Below are 19,438 nucleotides of genomic sequence, written 5' to 3' on the forward strand. Positions count from 1 at the left end.
TAAAAATAACATTGGATATTAGTGACTAAATATATATGCACTGGGCTTAGGGTAGTTTATATACCTATTTTGTCAGTGTTGGCTTACTTAGAATGTGAGGGAGGAAAAGACAGCCTCTGATTGTTTGACTGACCTTTTGTTCCGTGTGAGGAGGGACTTGTCAAAAAAACCATCTTGGATGTGTGAAGTTGTATTTGAAGCACTCAAGGAGTATTGGAATACTCCAGAATTTAAAAACAAATCAGAAAAGGCCAAGAAAAATCGGTCTTCAGATGTCGGAGGTAGCAAGCATACTTGTGGTTCCATCTCTATATCAGAGCATAAGAAGAGACTAGTAATATTTGATATTTTTTGTTATTTTCATTATACTTAATTACTTAAGTATGGTTGCATGAACACTTTATTTTTTCCCTTGCAGTCTAAGCTACTTGGTCGCCCACCTACACAGGTTGAGTTATTTATTGCGACGCACCAAAAAAAAGATAAATCAGGATTCGTTGACAATAGGTCTGAGGAAACTTATGTAAGTATACAACAATACTCGTGTCTTATATTCTATTATGCTTAACTGACATTTTTGATAATACAACTTATTCCATGTATATACTTGCAGGCTGACTTCCAGATGCGCTAACATGATGCATCATCACAATCATCAGTAGTTGGCCCGACAGAAGATAGTGACGCTGCTGCACAGCCTTCACAACCAGCTTTTGATGAGACATCATTATGGTTGGAGGTTGCAGGCAAGAAAAAGAAGGGTCGTGTATCGGATCATTAAGAGGATTCGTCATTGCCATGGATAGATATTACATTGTATTATTTTTATTATTCATGGACGATGTATTTTATTAATATTGTATGGATTTCTTGTATGAATTTAATATTATATGGATTTCTTATATGAATTTAATATTATATGGATTTAATATTGTGTATATCAGGTTTATATATTTATACATTATTTATATTGTGCATAATAGGTTTATATATAAAATTTTGTAAGAAAATTATTTTTTAATTAAATTTAAAATAGAGACGGATTTAGAGACGGCAAAAATCCGTCTCTAAATCCGTCTCAAATTCTTTTCAAACTTCATCTATAAATCCGTCTCAAATTGAGACGGAAAAATTCGTCTCTAAAATTCGTCTCTAAATCAGTCTCAAATAGAGACGGAAAAAAATCATCTCTAAATCCGTCTCAAACAGAGACGGAAAAATTTGTCTCTAAATCCGTCTCAAATAGCGACGAAAATAATCCGTCTCTAAATCCGTCTCAAACAGAGACGGAAATAATCCGTCTCTAAATCTGTCTCAAACAAAGACGGAAAAAAACCGTCTTTAAATCCGTCTCAAACAGAGACGGAAATAATCCGTCTCTAAATCCGTCTCTAATCGGTCTCAAAATCCGTCTCAAATTTACCGACGGAGATTTTAGCGAAGGCCCAAAATCCGTCTCGAAATCCGTCTCAAACGCAAAATCCGTCTCTAAATCCGTCTCAAATTGACTGTTTTCTTGTAGTGAATTTTGAGTTGTTTGATTTAAATTTAATTTATTAAGCTGGTTTTGAGGATTTTATTAGCGTGATTTAATTTAAAATAAATATGAGATTTATTGGGATTTTATTTGCAATGCACGTGGGATTTTAGACGGTTAAATTATTTATATTATGTGGTTAGATTTAATTAATGTGAGCCATGATTTTATTAATTACTAGGGAAACCTTTTACTTCGCAGTGGGAATGCAAGATAGGCAAGGAACGGCCGTGTAAAGGCAAGCTCCTAACCCTCTTCTCATGATTTTTAATCCCTGTGAAAGACCCCGTGATTTCTCGTATTTTATCACCTCCCTTACTCTAATTCGGCGCCTAGTCTTATTTGTTGAATTATTATTCATTTGTTTTAATTTAAATTAAATCCGACACTTCTAGAGTTTTATTTGTTGAGTGTCTACGGGGGTTTGTACCACCCCCATTCCTTTCAGAATGATGCTGAACCCAGCTTGGGGACTAGGTTCCTAGACGTGCGGGTTTATTTATGATTTTTCTCGGATTTATTTATGGTTCGGTTAGAGCTATCGGGCAGTGGGGCAGGGGTCGGTTGTTTGTGACGTTAGGGTAGACTATTGTACGGCCCTTGTTGTTTTACTTTTATATACTTAGTTTTGACGATGAAAAATAATATTTTATTTAATCCCTAAGTTATGAATCAAGGTTGTGGTTTTCAACATAAATCAATTTCAATATCAAGTATTATTTTGTGAGAATGAAAACCAAATGAATTTCAAGTATCGAGAATTCAAAGTTATATTTTTCTAAGTCTGGAAGGTTAGAGCACCTTATAAGGAGACATATATGAAAATGTTTTAGTTTTAGAAAACTAACTCCGGTAATTCAATAGTTAACATTCATTAGTGATAAAATAATTTTTAACGAATTTTTCAAGAAATAGAAAGTGTATATCTTAGAGGTGGTAAAATCACAAAATCCTAAGTTCCTACTAAAATCCAAATTCTACTTTTTATTTTTATGGATTTTGATTTTTTAGATATTTTTATTGAATCCAAATGGGGGTACTTTCTTATTTACATTTATGTATTAAAGTAAATGAAAGGTAAAATATAAATTAAACAAAATGAGGACATTTACTTAAACTAAAGAAATGTAAATATATGGTGATGTTTTGTATTAATCAAGTGTGCCTCTACATGTTATCTGTTAAGTTTCCAGATTTTCCAAGAAGATAGTCGACTATGTTGTTTAGTGCTATCGACTATGCATAAGGATAGTCGACTATGCTTGTTTAATCTGTCGACTATATATGGCCTCTGTCGACTATATTTCATTATGTTGACTATTGTGTAAGGATAGTCGACTATGCTATTTCATCTGTCGACTATGTTTGTTCATGAATTTCAAAATTTTCTTTGTAATTTTTGATCTGTCGATTATGTAAAAAGATCTGTCGACTATGAGAAGTTTTGGTTGAGCAATAGTCGACTATACTTTTCTATCTGTCGACTATGGCTAGTTTTATTTGATAAAATAATCAACTAACCTATTTTCTCTGTCGACTATGTGTTTCACAGAAACTTACAACGACTAGTTTTTCAAACTCCAACGGCTAGTTTCTCATTCTCCAACGGTCACAAACGGCTTCATTTCTCTTCAATCTTGTGGGAAGCTTATAAATACAAGTCATTGATGATCAAGAGAAGGCTAATGGACGGGAACGAATAGATTTGAGCTTACATTTTATATTCGCTTGTATTTACAGTGTTCTGTGCTTTCATTGTTATACTTTTCTCTCCAAGGCTTCGTTCTATTATTTTTAATACATTCATTTAAGCCTTGTTTAATCTTGAGAGACATTGTAACTAAGAGATTCATCTCTTAGATTCTCTCACATTCTATATTTCTTATGCTTCCTAGCTTGTGTAGCTAGAGGGCCCATTTTGAGTGGGAGGTTTTGTATTTCCTAGCTAGGTGCTAGAGGGCTTGCTTGTATAAGCAAGAGGTTGTAATTCCTAGTCTTGGACTAGAGGACCTACTTGGTTTAAGTAGGGAGTTTTAGTGGATTGTTTGCAAAATCCTTAGTGAGGAGCTAAGGTAGTGGATTAGGCTTGGGTTAAGCCGAACCACTATAAATTCTTGTGTTTCTTGTGCTTGTGCTCTTTGATCTATTTATCTTTCCAAGCATTTCGTTTTTCCTCACTTGGTTCACATATTTATTTTTTGTAAACTTTCATCTGTCACTTTTATATACTTCACATTTTATTTCATAAAACCTCAATTTGTGTTAAAAAGCTTTTCAAGTTCAATTAAGTTTTTAAAATAACCAATTCACCCCCCTCTTGGTGTGTGCCATAGCACCTCCCGTTATAATAGCCCTGATGTGGACCGTCGGGTAGACACTCCTAGTTACTGGCCGTTGACCGGTGCCGGGCACTACTGACTAGCTTTGCCAGTACATGATTTACTGCATGATTAGATTTATTATATTACTGTTCATGATTTGATATGCATATGGGTACGGGTTGCATGTTGGGATATTTATTTATTGAGTATGCTTGGACACAGACATTCTAACTTGGTTAGGTTGCATCCAGCACGGGCATATGCATCCCGTGTGGTTTACTATGTGGGCGGAGCATGGCCTGATGCCTGGATGTATGGGCGCCAATGTATCACGTTGATGCTCACTACGCCACTGCATTTCTATGTGAATTGCATGGTTACTGGTAGTTATTAGTTCTCGGACGGGAGGACTGTTCCGAGGGAGCCTATGGCTCGGGTGTCGGGAGTACCGACACGGACACGGGTGACGGGAGCATCGACCCAGGATGGCGCGCACAGGTTTGTGGAGATATATGTTGCCTTTCAGGGCAGTGGCAGGTTGGTATGGGACTTGGGTGCCGTGTGTCTTGTGTGGGCCCCAGGAATCGATATGTGTTTTCATTATGCTATGCTATTGTGTTGTAGCGTCTCATGGCTTATGTGTACTTGGGGGTTGGTGTTTTGGGGGAAAGCTTATTGGATTTATATAGCCTTCAGCCTTTCTTTCTTTATACTTGCTGAGTCTCTCGACTCACTTTGCTTTCCATCATTCCAGGTAGTGGCAGCGTGGGCCATGGGAAAGGAGTTAGTGTCTAGCGACAGAGTCGGTATGGTGTACAGGCAGTCCCGTCAATCCCTATCAACTCTGATGTCTGAGTAGGATTTACTCTATTATTTTGTACTGTGCCAGGTCTTTCCTCGATTCTCGTGTATGTCTGCACAGGAGTCTGTGTTTATTTATTTATCATGTGACCGTTGTGCTAGCGGGGTACCCGTAGTGCATACATGAGTTTAGCTTCGCTTCCGCTATTCTTATTTTTGTGTATGCATGCCAGGGTGGTTTTTGTCTTGTGGTTCATTCTTTCTCCTTCCGTAGGCGCTCCCGTTCGGATAGTCTGGGTTGTTGGGATATCCGGGCGGGGGTGCTTATAAGCCTACCGGCATAACAACCATGGTCTGGCATAATCCCACCAGCATGATAACCACGGTCGAGCATAAGCCCACCGGCATGCACAAACACACTAACATTTGCACAAGAATCAGTTAAAATCATCTAGGTATATTTTGGAACCAAAAAGAGACCACTCAAAACTTATCCAAATGGGTTAAAATATAAACCAAAACGAAGCTTATCAAGTCTATTTTTCAACGCAAAAAGCGGATCTTGAATTGGATATAACCACAGGAAGTTATACGCAAAAGAGTACAAACAGCGCAAAACTGTCTAGAACCTTTAGTCGACTAATGAGAAATTTAGTCGACTATTGAGAAGATTAGTCGACTATTAAAAAGATTAGTTGATTGGGTCGAGAGATGATCTTCCGTGGGTCGATTAATGAGACCAGAAATGCACAAAAACTATCGGGAACACCCCAAAATCATCCCACATCCCACCATACTCCATCCCAACCCTAAACACATCATTCCCAACAAAATATAGGGTGGAGTAAACCCTATTTAAAGTTTCGAAACCACTTTAACCAATACAATCAAGAATTTGGGAGAAATCTTACAAAGGTTTTACATACAACATCAACCAAGAACCCACTTGAAAAATCATGGGGTTTTTCACCCTTAACCCTTAATACATAAAGATTAAAGAGTTTTGGAGAGGGATATATAAATAGGGTTGGCAATGGTTCGGTTTGGTTTCGATTTTTGCCAAAACCATAACCAAACCAAACTAAAATTACTAAAACCAAAACCAAACCATTACCCATTTGGTCTTAAAAATTTAAAACCATAACCAAACCATTTGGTTTCGGTTTGGTTTCGATTTAACCATGGTTTTTTTAGTTTAATCCATATCAACAAACAAAAACAAATAGCATTCATAATTTTTTTTGATAATTTCACAACAAACAAAGATAAATTCTAATAAAGTTATCTTATTCTTGCATAAAGTTACAAAACTTATTGGATATAAAATCACATTTCCAAACTTACAATTGTTAAGATCAATAAATTAATATGTGCATAATTAAATTGTAATTTAAGCTAAAAAAAATTAGCTACGAAAGTTAATACCTTCATCAACAACATTAATATATTCTTCGTAAATTGATGCATATCCATTTGAAATGAATGAGCTAACTCCATCTAACAAAATTATAAATATAAAAAATAAATTAATATAAAGAGAGATGAGGCAGAGAGCGAGAGGCAGTGAAGGTGAGAGAGATCGAGGGCGAGCGAGAGCAAGAGAGATCTAGTGAGGGCGAGTGAGAGCAAGAGAGATACAGAGAGCGAGGGCGACTAGCGAGCTCAGGCGGAAGAGCAAGAGAAAGGAGGCAGAAAGGGTGAGAGAGATCGAGGGCAAGCGAGAGCATGGGTCGAGCCCTAGCGAAAGCAAGAGAGATGCAGAGAGCAAGGGCAAGGGTGCGCGGACCAGCGAAAGGTAGAGAGCGAGAGGCAGGGAGGGTGAGAGAGAGTGAGAGCGAGGTCGAGAGAGGAAGGAGAAGAGAAGGGGAGAAGGGTTTGCAAGCAAGGCAATTAAGCTGGGATGGGCTAGGCTCGGGTGGGTTGGGCTCAGGTGGGCGGGGTTGTATATAATATATATTATATATACATATTATACATATTATATTATATATAATCTATATTATACATATATTTGGTTTGATTCGGTTACCCACCATTCGGTTCGGGTTTTGGTTTGGTTTTAGTGAAAACCATAACCAAACCATACCCATTGAAACAGTGTTCGGTTTTTTCCCGAACTAAACCATTACCCAGTCAAACGATTTTTAACCGCGTTGACCGGTTCGGTTTTAGTTCGGTTCCCCACGATTTCGGTTGCAATTTCCATCCCTATATATAAATAGAACTTGCCTTTGAGTTAAGAGATGAGTTTGAAGAAGAGAAAGCACCACAAGCTTTGATCTCCAAGACTCCACTAAAGCCCCTTAGATCCTGTAACGCCCAAGATTTTAAAATTGAAATATAATGTAATACTTGGGATTTTAGCTTCTAATACTTGAGGAAATATGTCCTTTCAAGGGATTATAGAAACCTTGAGACAAATGATCAGTTTTTGAGCCAGTGACAAAATCGTAAATATTGAAGTTCGGGTAAAAATATAATTTACCTAAAATCTTGGGGTATTAGCGTAATTTATCCTTTCTTCGGGGGCTAAAATGCAATTAAAAAATAGCCCGGGGACTAAGTTGCAAGGGCTTAAGTGCAAATTATCCTAAAAATTTGGGCCAAGGTGCAATTCTTGAAACCTAAAAATATCTCATCAAAATATCTCAAACTAAATAGTTAAAGTAACCAAATATAGCTAACTAATTAAAGGTGTAATGATGGGATATGGAGAAAATCAATTAACCATGTGGGTGTAATGATGGGATATGTAGAAAATCAAATAACCATGTGGGTGTAATGATGAGAAATGTAGAAAATAAATTAACCATGTGGAGTAATGATGGGAAATGTAGAAAAATGAATTAAATCGTATGAGATGTAATGATGGAAGTGTTGAAAATGTAATTCAGCATGTGAGGTTCAAAATATCAAGGACACATGGCAAGCTTCCATTGGTCATTACAAAGATAAGATAAGAACACATGGATATAAATGATTATATGGGACACATGACACCATTTGATAAGAACACATGGATAGAAATGATTATATAGGATATTTGGCAATGTGAACACTTGGGAGTCATGATGAGTCCCAAATAATTACATGACACATGGCAGGTTATGATTTGTTGGATAATTCTATAAATAGGACCTTTGGGTGAGTTTTGGGTATTCCAAATCAATCGAAGCTAAGTTTATGCCATATTGAGAGGTGTAAAGGTGAAGCCTTAAACATTCAAATCTCATCAAACCAAGTTGAGGTAAGTACATTATGAACTATTTATGATGTTTAAGCATGTCCATGAACTATGTTATGTGGTCCCTCATGTTATGTTATGTTCACGCAAGTTTCGGGATCGGAGCTCGGTAGTGCTACGCACGAGGGTTCTTACCCCTGCAAGTTGGTGGAACCTCTCGTGTCTCCATATGATGGTTCTCTTGTACTTACTGAGATTTGCGTGATCTCACCCCTTATATTTCCCCCCAGGTGATTATGAATGAGGAGATCGGGACCTGGAGCGTGGTGGATCAATGAAAAAGAATTTTTCAAGAATTTAAGTTTTAGTTTCCTTTTGAAACAAAGTTCTTGGGGTTGAACTCTGATCTTTTCTTATATGTATGCCATAAAGCATGTCTTGGATTTTTATCTAATTTCAAGGAAGTATGAGTTTGGCTTTAAGCTCCAGATATTTTTATATATGTTATTGCTATAAAGCATCTTCGCGAAGTCTTCGTTTCTTCTGTTGAAACCATGTTTCCATGTCAAACTTTATATTTACACAAAATATGCTTGAATTTTTATTATGTTCTAAACTTTACTTAAGTTTATAAAAGTCTGGTTTCTCCAATTTTTCTGCGCTAAACCTTAAAGTTCGTTCGAATATTATTATTTATTGTTAAGCATGTAAGTAAGTTACGGGTGTCTCATAGTGGTACCAGAGCAAGTTTTACTTTCCTATAGACTCAAATTGTTTTGAAAGAAAATTTTGTACTTTTAGTAAAATTTGTAAGGAAATTCTTTTAAGGAAACATGAAAATCCACCAGGTCCCATTCAAGCTTCTGATCTCCAGGTAAGTTATAAGAATTGCTATGCTTATTCTTTATGGATACTATCTTCATGCAAACCATATCCCCCTTAACTATGCAGTTATTCTCTCAAGCTATATTTATGAGCATATGTTGTTAAATGTATGCACATGTATGAAGCTCATGTTGGAATAAGTATGTGAGAGATATGATTCTTATTTGCCATTAATTAGTATGTGTTTTTCGCTAGTGATATTGCTCCAAACTCAAGAGTTTATGATTATAGCGGAAATACTTGTTTAGGAAGGGCTTATTAGAATGAAAGCAATTAGGAATCAAGTCCATCAAGAAGAGCTTGCATAATGAATCATAATTAAACACAGATCTATTGTTGAGTTTATTGATATGTGTGATCGCGCTAAGGGCTTTGTCAAAAAGACCTAAACTGTCTAAGGCGAGCTTGGGACTTAAGTGGTCCACGTGACCCCCCTCCTTACCTGGAAGCTCTTTAGTTGCGTGTTATACATATTGGTATATGAAATGATGGACTAACAAATCATAGTTAATACGAAGTTCCACAATAGTACTCTTTATCCTTAAGGACCCTACATTCAGGAATTAATTATTATTTTTCACATAAGGTTATGGAAACCCGTGCAAGAAGTGCCAATAGTAGGGGCAGGCAGCCGCAAAATGAGGCTAGCGAAACCAACAACCTTAACGGGCAGTTCATGCAGTTCATTGATGCCATCCGCAACATGACGCCACTTGCCACACCACCAGTTGCACCTCCCCAAGAAAACCTAAGAAATAATGCTACCCTGGTTGAGCAGTTTTGGAAGCTTTAACCTCCAACTTTTGAGGGTGGGTTGGACCCTCTGGTAGCTGAAGATTGGATAGCAGCAATTGAACGGATCTTTAATCTCATAGATTGTCCAGACCCTAGGAAGGTAACTTGTGCTACATATATGTTATAACATGGAGCAAGGCATTGGTGGGATTCTACTGCCAGATCCCGACCCCAGGGACATGGGTGGACCTGGGATCAGTTCAAGGAACTTTTTCTTAAGAAGTATTACCCCGCTAACATCCGTAACCAGAAGGAAGCAGAGTTCCTCATGTTAAAACAAGGTAGCTTGACCTTAATTGAATACGAAAGGAAGTTTGATGAGCTATCACGTTTTACCCCAGCCTTAGTGGATACAGAACAAAAGCGGGCAAGGCGCTTTGAACAAGGGTTGAGACATGATTTACGGCAGGCAGCCGTAACTTTTGAGTTAGGCACGTATCATGAGGTGCTAGCTAAGGCCCAACTGGCGAACTTTAGAGAAAGCTCCAGCAGCAATAGCAAGCTATCGCAGTCTGGACCACTAGAAAAATGTAAGTGGGAGAATAAAGGTAAAGGAAAGCAGGATTATTCGAAGAAGAATAAAGGAGGCGATCCAACATCAGGGTATTATCAATTGAACCCAGTGTGTGGCAAATGTCAGAAGCGTCATACTGGACTGTGTCTCATGGGAACCGGCGCCTGTTACAATTGTGGTGAAATGGGTCATGTTGCCAAATTCTGTCCCAAGGGTCATCTAAAGAAACAACAGCAACAGCCATATCAACAGAAGCCAGGAAATCCCCCAAAGGGTCAAGCTAGGGTTTATGCTCTCTCAAGGCAAGAGGAGGATCAAGATCGTAACGTATTCGCAGGTAACATCCTCATCTCTAGAATACCTGCTTATACTTTGTTTGATTCTGGTTCCACCCATTCTTTTATATCCCCTAAGTTTGCAAGTAAACTTAATCCACATGTGGAACATGTAAGTACTCCCTTAGGAGTAACGATACCCTCAGGAGGTATAATAAGCACGAATCATGTAGTAAGAACAGTTAAGGTGGAGGTCAAGGGAAATTTTTTAGAAACGACCTTATATGTCTTAGATATGCAAGAATTCGACGTGATTTTGGGAATGGACTAGCTTTCCAAGCACCATGCGACCATTCTATGCTTCGAAAAGGAAATAGTTTGTAAGTATCCTGAAGGGATAGAACTTTGCCTTTCAATGGCTGAGACAAAACACCTTCCCCGTGTCATTTCAGCATTAAAAGCTAAGAAACTATTGCAGTCAGAAGGATGTATTGGATTCTTAATGTCAGTGATGGTTAAGGGAGGAAAAGAATTAAAAATGAATGATGTTAAAGTAGTAAAGGACTTTCCAGAGGTCTTCCCTGATGACCTGACTGAAATGCCACCAGAATGAGAAGTAGAGTTCACTATTGATCTAGTGCCCGGTTCCGCACCTATTTCTTAAGCTCCTTATAGGATGGCACCAAAGGAGCTACACGAGTTGAAAACCCAGTTAGAGGAACTTTTGGGGAAAGGATTTATTCGACCAAGTGTATCCCCCTGGGGAGCACCGGTATTATTCGTCAAGAAGAAAGACGGATCAATGAGGATGTGCATCGATTATCGGGAATTGAATAAGATTAGTATTAAGAACAAGTATCCTCTTCCCAGGATCGAGGACTTGTTTGATCAGTTACAAGGTGCACGAGTATTCTCAAAGATTGATCTAAGGTCAGGATATCACCAGTTGAGGATCAAATCTAGTGACATCTCGAAGACAGCTTTCAGAACTCGGTATGGTCATTATGAGTTTTTAGTCATGCCCTTTGGCTTGACTAATGCGCCTGGAGTTTTTATGGACTTAATGAATCGAGTTTTCTATGAGTACTTGGATAAATTTGTCATTGTCTTTATCGATGATATATTGGTGTATTCTCAAAGTGAAGAAGAGCATGAAAAACATTTGAGGGTTGTTTTAGGGATCTTGAAGGAAAAGAAGCTATTTGCAAAATTCAAGAAATGCGAGTTTTGGTTGGAGCGGGTGGTATTCCTTGGACATGTTGTCATAGCTCAAGGAATAGAAGTGGACCCCAGCAAAGTAGAAGTAGTATTAAATTGGTCAAGACCAACCAATGTAAATGAGGTTCGCAACTTTTTGGGTTTAGCTGGATACTATAGGAGGTTCATCGAAGGGTTCTCCAAATTGGCAGGGCCTTTGACACAGCTGACTCACAAAGGTACTAAGTTTGAATGGACAGAGAAATGTGAAACTAGTTCTGAAGAATTAAAGAAGAGGCTGGTCAACGCGCCAGTATTAACTATTCCTGAAGGGTCAGAAGGTTTTGTTATTTATAGTGATGCGTCCAAACAAGGAATTGGATGCGTATTGATGCAAAAAGGTAAGGTAGTTGCATATGCATCAAGGCAGTTGAAGCCTTATGAGCAAAACTATCCTACACATGACCTAGAACTTGCTGCAGTAGTGCATGCCTTGAAAATCTGGAGACACTATCTATACGGAGGTAAATGCCTATACCGATCATAAGAGCCTTAAGTACATCTTCACACAAAAAGATTTGAATATGAGGCAAAGGAGATGGCTATAATTGGTGAAGGATTATGATTGTGAAATCCACTACCACCCCAGCAAAGCAAATGTGGTGGCTGACGCCTTGAGTAGAAAGAAAATGGGCTAAGTAGCAGCTTTGACATCACAAAAGCCTTTGTGGAAGGAGTTTGAGAGGTTAAGCCTCGAGATTGTCGCTACGCCATCTAATTCTAATGCTCGTATGGCAGCACTCTCTGTCCGACCGACTCTCCGTGATCGGATTAAGAGCTATCAGAAGGGAGACCAATTCTTTGAGTACATCAAGGCTGAGGTTAATACTGAGAAGCGGAAGGACTTCACAATAGCTAGTGATGACACACTCTACTACCAAGGGAGACTGTGTGTGCCAAACTTTGAGGAAATAAGGCAAGAAATTCTAGAAGAAGCCCACTCCACTCCTTATTCTGTACATCCTGGAAGTACAAAGATGTATCGTGACCTAAAGGCAGTGTTTTGGTGGAGAAATATGAAAGAAGACATAGCTAAATTTGTTGAGAAGTGTTTGATATGTCAGCAAGTGAAAGCTGAGCACCAACAACCAGCAGGGTTACTGCAACCATTGGAGGTTCCAGAGTGGAAATGGGAACATGTGACGATGGACTTTGTTGTAGGATTTCCAAAATCAGTAACAGGACATGAGGCTATTTGGGTGATCGTGGATTGACTTACCAAATCAGCTCACTTCTTACCTATTCGGATGACATTTACAATGGATCAGCTTGCACGACTGTATGTTAAGGAAATAGTAAGACTACATGGTGTTCCAGTTTCCATTGTATCGGATAGGGACCCGAGATTCACATCTAACTTTTGGAAAAGCTTACATAGAGCCATGGGAACCAAATTGAGTTTTAGTACAGCTTTTCATCCTCAGACAGATGGACAATCTGAAAGGACAATACAAACTTTAGAGGATATGCTTCATATTTGTACCCTAGAATTTGGTGGACATTGGGAGAAACATCTATCATTAATTGAATTCGCATACAACAATAGTCACCATGCATCTATTGGCATGGCACCCTATGAGGCGCTATATGGAAGGAAATGCAGATCACCTGTTCATTGGAATGAAGTAGGCGAGCGAAAGATTTTGGGTCCAGAGATTGTGGAACAAACTGTACAAGCTATTCAAAAGATCAAGGATAGTATGAAGAAGGCTCAGGATAGACAAAAAAGCTATGTAGATAAAAGAAGAAGGGATTTGGAGTTTTCCATTGGTGATAAGATATTCTTAAAAGTTACACCCATAAAAGGAGTTTTACAATTTGGGAAGAAAGGAAAGCTTAGACCTCGATTTATAGGCCCGTTTGAGATCTTAAAGTGGGTTGGGAACGTTGCTTATCAGCTAGCCTTACCACCAGATCTCTCAGCAGTACATGACATTTTTCACGTATCAATGCTCAAAAAGTATGTCCCCGACCCAACCCATGTAATAAAGCATCAACCATTAGAGATACAGCAAGACTTGAAATATGAGGAGGCACCAATAAGCATTGTTACTCGAGAGATACGAAGGCTTCGCAATAAAGATATACCGTTGGTCAAGGTGTTATGGCAACATCATTCAGTTGAAGAAGCAACATGGGAGCGTGAGGACGAGATACGATCCAAATATCCCCAGCTGTTTGATGACGAGAAGTAAGGTAAATTTTCGAGGACGAAATTTTTTTTTAGGAGGGTAGATTGTAACGCCCAAGATTTTAAAACTGAAATATAATGTAATACTTGGGATTTTTAGCTTCCAATACTTGAGGAAATATGTCCTTTCAAGGGATTATAGAAATCTTGAGACAAATGATCAGTTTTTGAGCCAGTGACAAAATCGTAAATATTGAAGTTCGGGTAAAAATATAATTTACCTAAAATTTTGGGGTATTAGCGTAATTTATCCTTTCTTCAGGGGCTAAAATGCAATTAAAAAATAGCCCGGGGACTAAGTTGCAAGGGCTTAAGTGCAAATTATCCGAAAAATTTGGGCCAAGGTGCAATTCTTGAAACCTAAAAATATCTCATCAAAATATCTCAAACTAAATAGTTAAAGTAACCAAATATAGCTAACTAGTTAAAGGTGTAATGATGGGATATGGAGAAAATCAAATAACCATGTGGGTGTAATGATGGGAAATGTAGAAAATAAATTAACCATGTGGAGTAATGATGGGAAATGTAGAAAAATAAATTAAATCGTATGAGATGTAATGATGGAAGTGTTGAAAATGTAATTAAGCATGTGAGGTTCAAAATATCAAGGACACATGGCAAGCTTCCATTGGTTATTACAAAGATAAGATAAGAACACATGGATATAAATGATTATATGGGACACATAGCACCATTTGATAAGAACACATGGATAGAAATGATTATATAGGATATTTGGCAATGTGAACACTTGGGAATCATGATGAGTCCCAAATAATTACATGACACGTGGCAGGTTATGATTTGTTGGATAATTCTATAAATAGGACCTTTGGGTGAGTTTTGGGTATTCCAAATCAATCGAAGCTAAGTTTATGCCATATTGAGAGGTGTAAAGGTGAAGCCTTAAACATTCAAATCTCATCAAACCAAGTTGAGGTAAGACATTATGAACTATTTATGATGTTTAAGCATGTCCATGAACTATGTTATGTGGTCCCTCATGTTATGTTATGTTCACGCAAGTTTCGGGACCGGAGCTCGGTAGCACTACGCATGAGGGTTCTTACCCCTGCGAGTTGGTGGAACCTCTCGTGTCTCCATATGATATGTTATGTTATGTCATGACTTGTTTAAATACATATGATGGTTCTCTTGTACTTACTGAGATTTGCGTAATCTCACCCCTTATATTTCCCCCCAGGTGATTATGAATGAGGAGATCGGGACGTGGAGCGTGGTGGATCAATGAAAAAGAATTTTTCAAGAATTTAAGTTTTAGTTTCCTTTTGAAACAAAGTTCTTGGGGTTGAACTCTGATCTTTTCTTATATGTATGCCATAAAGCATGTCTTGGATTTTTATCTAATTTCAAGGAAGTATGAGTTTGGCTTTAAGCTCTGGATATTTTTATATATGTTATTGCTATAAAGCATCTTCGCGAAGTCTTCGTTTCTTCTGTTGAAACCATGTTTCCATGTCAAACTTTATATTTACACAAAACGTGCTTGAATTTTTATTATGTTCTAAACTTTACTTAAGTTTATAGAAGTCTGGTTTCTCCAATTTTTCTGCGCTAAACCTTAAAGTTCGTTCGAATATTATTATTTATTGTTAAGCATGTAAGTAAGTTACGGGTGTCTCAGATCCAACCTTCAATTTCTTTCCTTGAAGCTTCAAGTACAAGAAGAAGAAGAACTTAGGAGTGAAAGAGGGAGAGAAGAGAAATGGGAAGAGAGAGAGAGAAGGGAATAATCTTAGCTGTCTCTCTAAGGTATCCCTTTTATACCACCCATTCTTTCCCATTTTGCCCCCAAACAATTCCACTTATGTCCACGTAGTTCTTCTCTTCTATTTTCGCCACTTAAATAATTATGAAATCATATATATATATATATATATATACTTTCCACACCTAAAACATCCATTTCAATTTATATTACCTGTTCCACTCACATAGAATTAATACACAAAATATCGAAATATTTTAGACCCATACTCGGGTCGTTAAAATAAATAAGAGGCTTGAATGGAAATGAACACTTGAATACAAAGCCTCAAAAAGAAAACAAGAGAGAACAACAAAAATTTAAAGCACAATGAAATTTTAAGCACTTGGTAGTTGAGCAATGAATATTCTTAAAGCCTTTAAATGATCCTTCAACCACCTATTTATAGTTGATGGTGGAAACTTCTAAAGATCGGACCGTTGGGGTGGTTGGTCTAGCATTAAATGCATCTAAAACTAACCGTTACAAATTTTTGTGAAACAAACTATCGATAGAATAGATGAGTTAGTCCACAGATTCAAATGAAAAAACAGGACCTAATCAACAGAATGAGACCATCTGTCTACAAACCTGTTTCATTGAGTCTGTTAGTCGACAAATAGGATATACTTAGTCGACAAAAACAAGTAAAAGATGAGCACTTAGTCGATAGCCTTTAAGAAATCATTGTTTCTCAAATTAAAAGATTTGGACTTAAATTCTTTTGGAATACCACATTCATTTGAGATTACTTAAAGCTTCATTTTCTTATGTTTGGAGAATAGTTTGAATTTTGATGCTTTATTTTTCTAACCTCTTAAAGCATGAATAATACTTATTTTTTAAAACACTTTGATACTTAAGACTCGATACCTCGAATACTCTCCAATCATCTTGATACTTTGAGAATCAACAAAAACAAATAAGCTTTAGAATGAAGAGACTTTTGAAGAACATATAAGAACATATCATATGTCACCTTTGAAATTGATTTTTGAATTACTTAGAATCATATACTTTGTTTTTAAATTTATTTGACTTATAATTTTTCATTATCTACATAAACACTTGTTGTGGATTGTATAGGTTTCCTAGAACCGTTAAAATCTAAGTGAATCTAGTTTTGAAGGTAAGTTAGGGTGGAAACCTTGGTGTAGTGGTTGCCTAGAACCCATTGTAATCTATGTGTATATCTAATGTCAAATGTGAGGTAGTGTGGAAACCTTAGTAAAATTGGTTTACTAGAACCCCAAGGGTGGTTAGACCTTGGGAGAGTGGAGTAGGTGTGTGTGGAGACACCGAACCACTATAAATTGTCCCATACTTCATTTTATTTATTCTTGTTATATCTTGTGGCTTACATTTATTATTAATCTCAAACATCATTTATTATATTTATCAAATATATATTCTACAATGAAATCATTAATTAAGAATATTTATTAAAATTGCAAAAAACTTTAATCACTCAATTCACCCCCCTTCTTGAGTGGTCATACCCTAAGGGACCTATATGCCGGAGGTCAATGAATTCCATCAGTGAGCATTTGTCTCCATATACCACTGCACAAAGACCTAGAAAGCATTCCCGCCTCTCACACTGAATGGTTCGACTCAACAACAAATCCTCAACACTAGTGCACAAGATAACTCTATCAGTTTTAGTTTAAGGACCATATACATAATCGAAAACCAATAACAGACCATTAATCCTCTTATCCACATGGTATATCACAAGTGTCATTTTTAGTAGATGTTCAACCAACACCTACTCATATATATGTCTATTATCTACATCTCATGTAATATGGCATGTGACTCACCATCATTTATTATTAGTATTGTTGAGCCAACTTGCTCCATTTAACTTCTAATTATGTTTTGATGATTAACAAAAAGGATATTTTAAACAATATATAAATTGTAGTACCTAATTATTTTTGATTAATTTACAAAATATTTTTTTATAGTATAAGTGTTATAAAAAATGTTATTTTCCGCTAAAACCATTCCTCAAGTAATTTTAAAATACATAAAAATATCTTTTTCAAAACTTGACTAAGAAGTTAACTCCTGCCTCAAAAAGTTGACTCCTGGAAAGTCTGAAAGTCGACTCTCCGGATAGCAAAAGTATAATGACCCACCTCCCTGAGCCCCCGCTAGCATAGAGGATCCATGAGAGGGTCGCTAATAGGATGATATAGAACAATTCTCACCAAGCATCTGGCAAAGAACCCACAACATACATCATTTCATAACCACCCTTACATAACCAACCAAATGGTTACATGAGTTAAGTCCCTGTGCAACTACATACATCATATAACAACCCATGACCATATAACACATGTCATTCTCAGAAACAAAAAGGTATTATCTTGACAAAACAAAGACTACACCCAAGACCCTATCTTCAGGAGAGGTTTGCACATGCTATTATGATTCGACGGTCCAGCCCCAACCCATTGAACGTACCCACCAACTCAGACGATTTCCTTACCTGGAATGATGTTAAAACAAATGATGAGTCACGAAACTTAGCAAGCATAAGAAGGAAAGGCAACAGGTTAGAGATAGAACTTTCCCTACACCACATGCAACAACACATCATGCCATGTACAGTACGTGTATTAGCCTCAAATGCATAAACATAAAGTAGATTGCACATATAAGGTCCTTGGGGCCCAGATAAGATGCACACACTAGCGCCCAAGTCCCCACATACAAACCTACTAGCAACCAAGTATAGGCTACCAAATCATTACTTTTAACATCACCACGAGTTGGCGTTTAGCCACCTGAGCTTGCATTACTTACCATTGTAATGCCCCACTTTTCTTTTATATAATGATGCTAAATACAAGCTATTCAGGCTAGTTATAACACACAGGAGTTATTGGAAATCCTTTATCAACGGAAGCAAGGATCAAACCTATAATGCTAAATAGCTGGGATTTTCATAAATAATATAAACATCGCATCTTTTTCTCGTTTGTTTGTAGTACAATTGTAGAACACACCCATATCCATACATTATTTTATTAAGTATCGTAGTTGCTAATTACAATACAACTCTTTGGATTACATATTTGTACAAACAAATCCAAGAAAAGGAAACTAAACGTCCGCCATCTCTTTACCTTTTCTTGCGCTAGAACCTGGAGTACTTGTCACTCTTTGACATACCTGGAACGTTGAATGTTCCAGCGGTATGAAACACCTAAGTTAGATTGTTACATCCAAGTGAGTGGTACAAGAAAATGAAGTTCATGCATTTCAAAGCAATACGCAATATGCCATAAAATATGCATAATCAAGTATGAAATCTCCTCAAGATCATGAAATCCCCCCCTATGGTAGCCATGCCAGGACGTTGCAATCATCCTTGCTAGTTATCATGTCTATATTCTTCAACCCCATTACACGGGCAAGTGACCTCAGTCACTCATGATAACCCATCAACTAGCCACAACCTACACAATGATAGAAACAATATGCTCAACTAAGGAAAACATGGAATGTAGAAAAGCATGCTTCAAACAAGGAAATCACGAGATGTAAGGCACATACAACACATAAAATGAACAAGCAACAATCAAGAAGAAGCAAAGCACATGCAAGAATAGTTTACATGCACAAGAACCACTCACCTTGGCTGTTTACCTTTTCGGTGTACTGTTCACGCTCGTCAGGTTAGGTTTTCTGCAGAAAACACGTATTTTCGTAAACCAAAACCCAAATATTTTTACATAGAGTTGTAAAGCATTAAATTAGGGGTAAAGCTATAAAATTTCATGGAAAAATAATGTATCACACGCCATCCTCGCCCTGGGAAGGTGTCTCACGTGCAGCTTTCTCGGTGGGTGCAGTTCACGACCCGCCCTGACCTCGAAATGCGCATACAACC

At 37.4% G+C, this 19,438-nt stretch overlaps 1 protein-coding gene across 1 annotated transcript; it reads left to right on the forward strand.

The window, feature by feature from the left end:
* The first annotated feature begins 9,317 nt into the window (after nt 1-9,317).
* LOC127790991 (uncharacterized) lies at nt 9,318-10,925 on the forward strand. Its single transcript, XM_052320727.1, has 3 exons — nt 9,318-9,505; nt 9,662-10,484; nt 10,644-10,925. Exons 1-3 carry the CDS (start codon nt 9,318-9,320, stop codon nt 10,923-10,925), a joined length of 1,293 nt encoding a protein of 430 aa, XP_052176687.1.
* The last annotated feature ends 8,513 nt before the right edge of the window (nt 10,926-19,438 follow it).

Source organism: Diospyros lotus, chromosome 14 (genome assembly GCF_014633365.1).
Source record: "Diospyros lotus cultivar Yz01 chromosome 14, ASM1463336v1, whole genome shotgun sequence".
Classification (NCBI taxonomy): Eukaryota; Viridiplantae; Streptophyta; class Magnoliopsida; order Ericales; family Ebenaceae; genus Diospyros; species Diospyros lotus.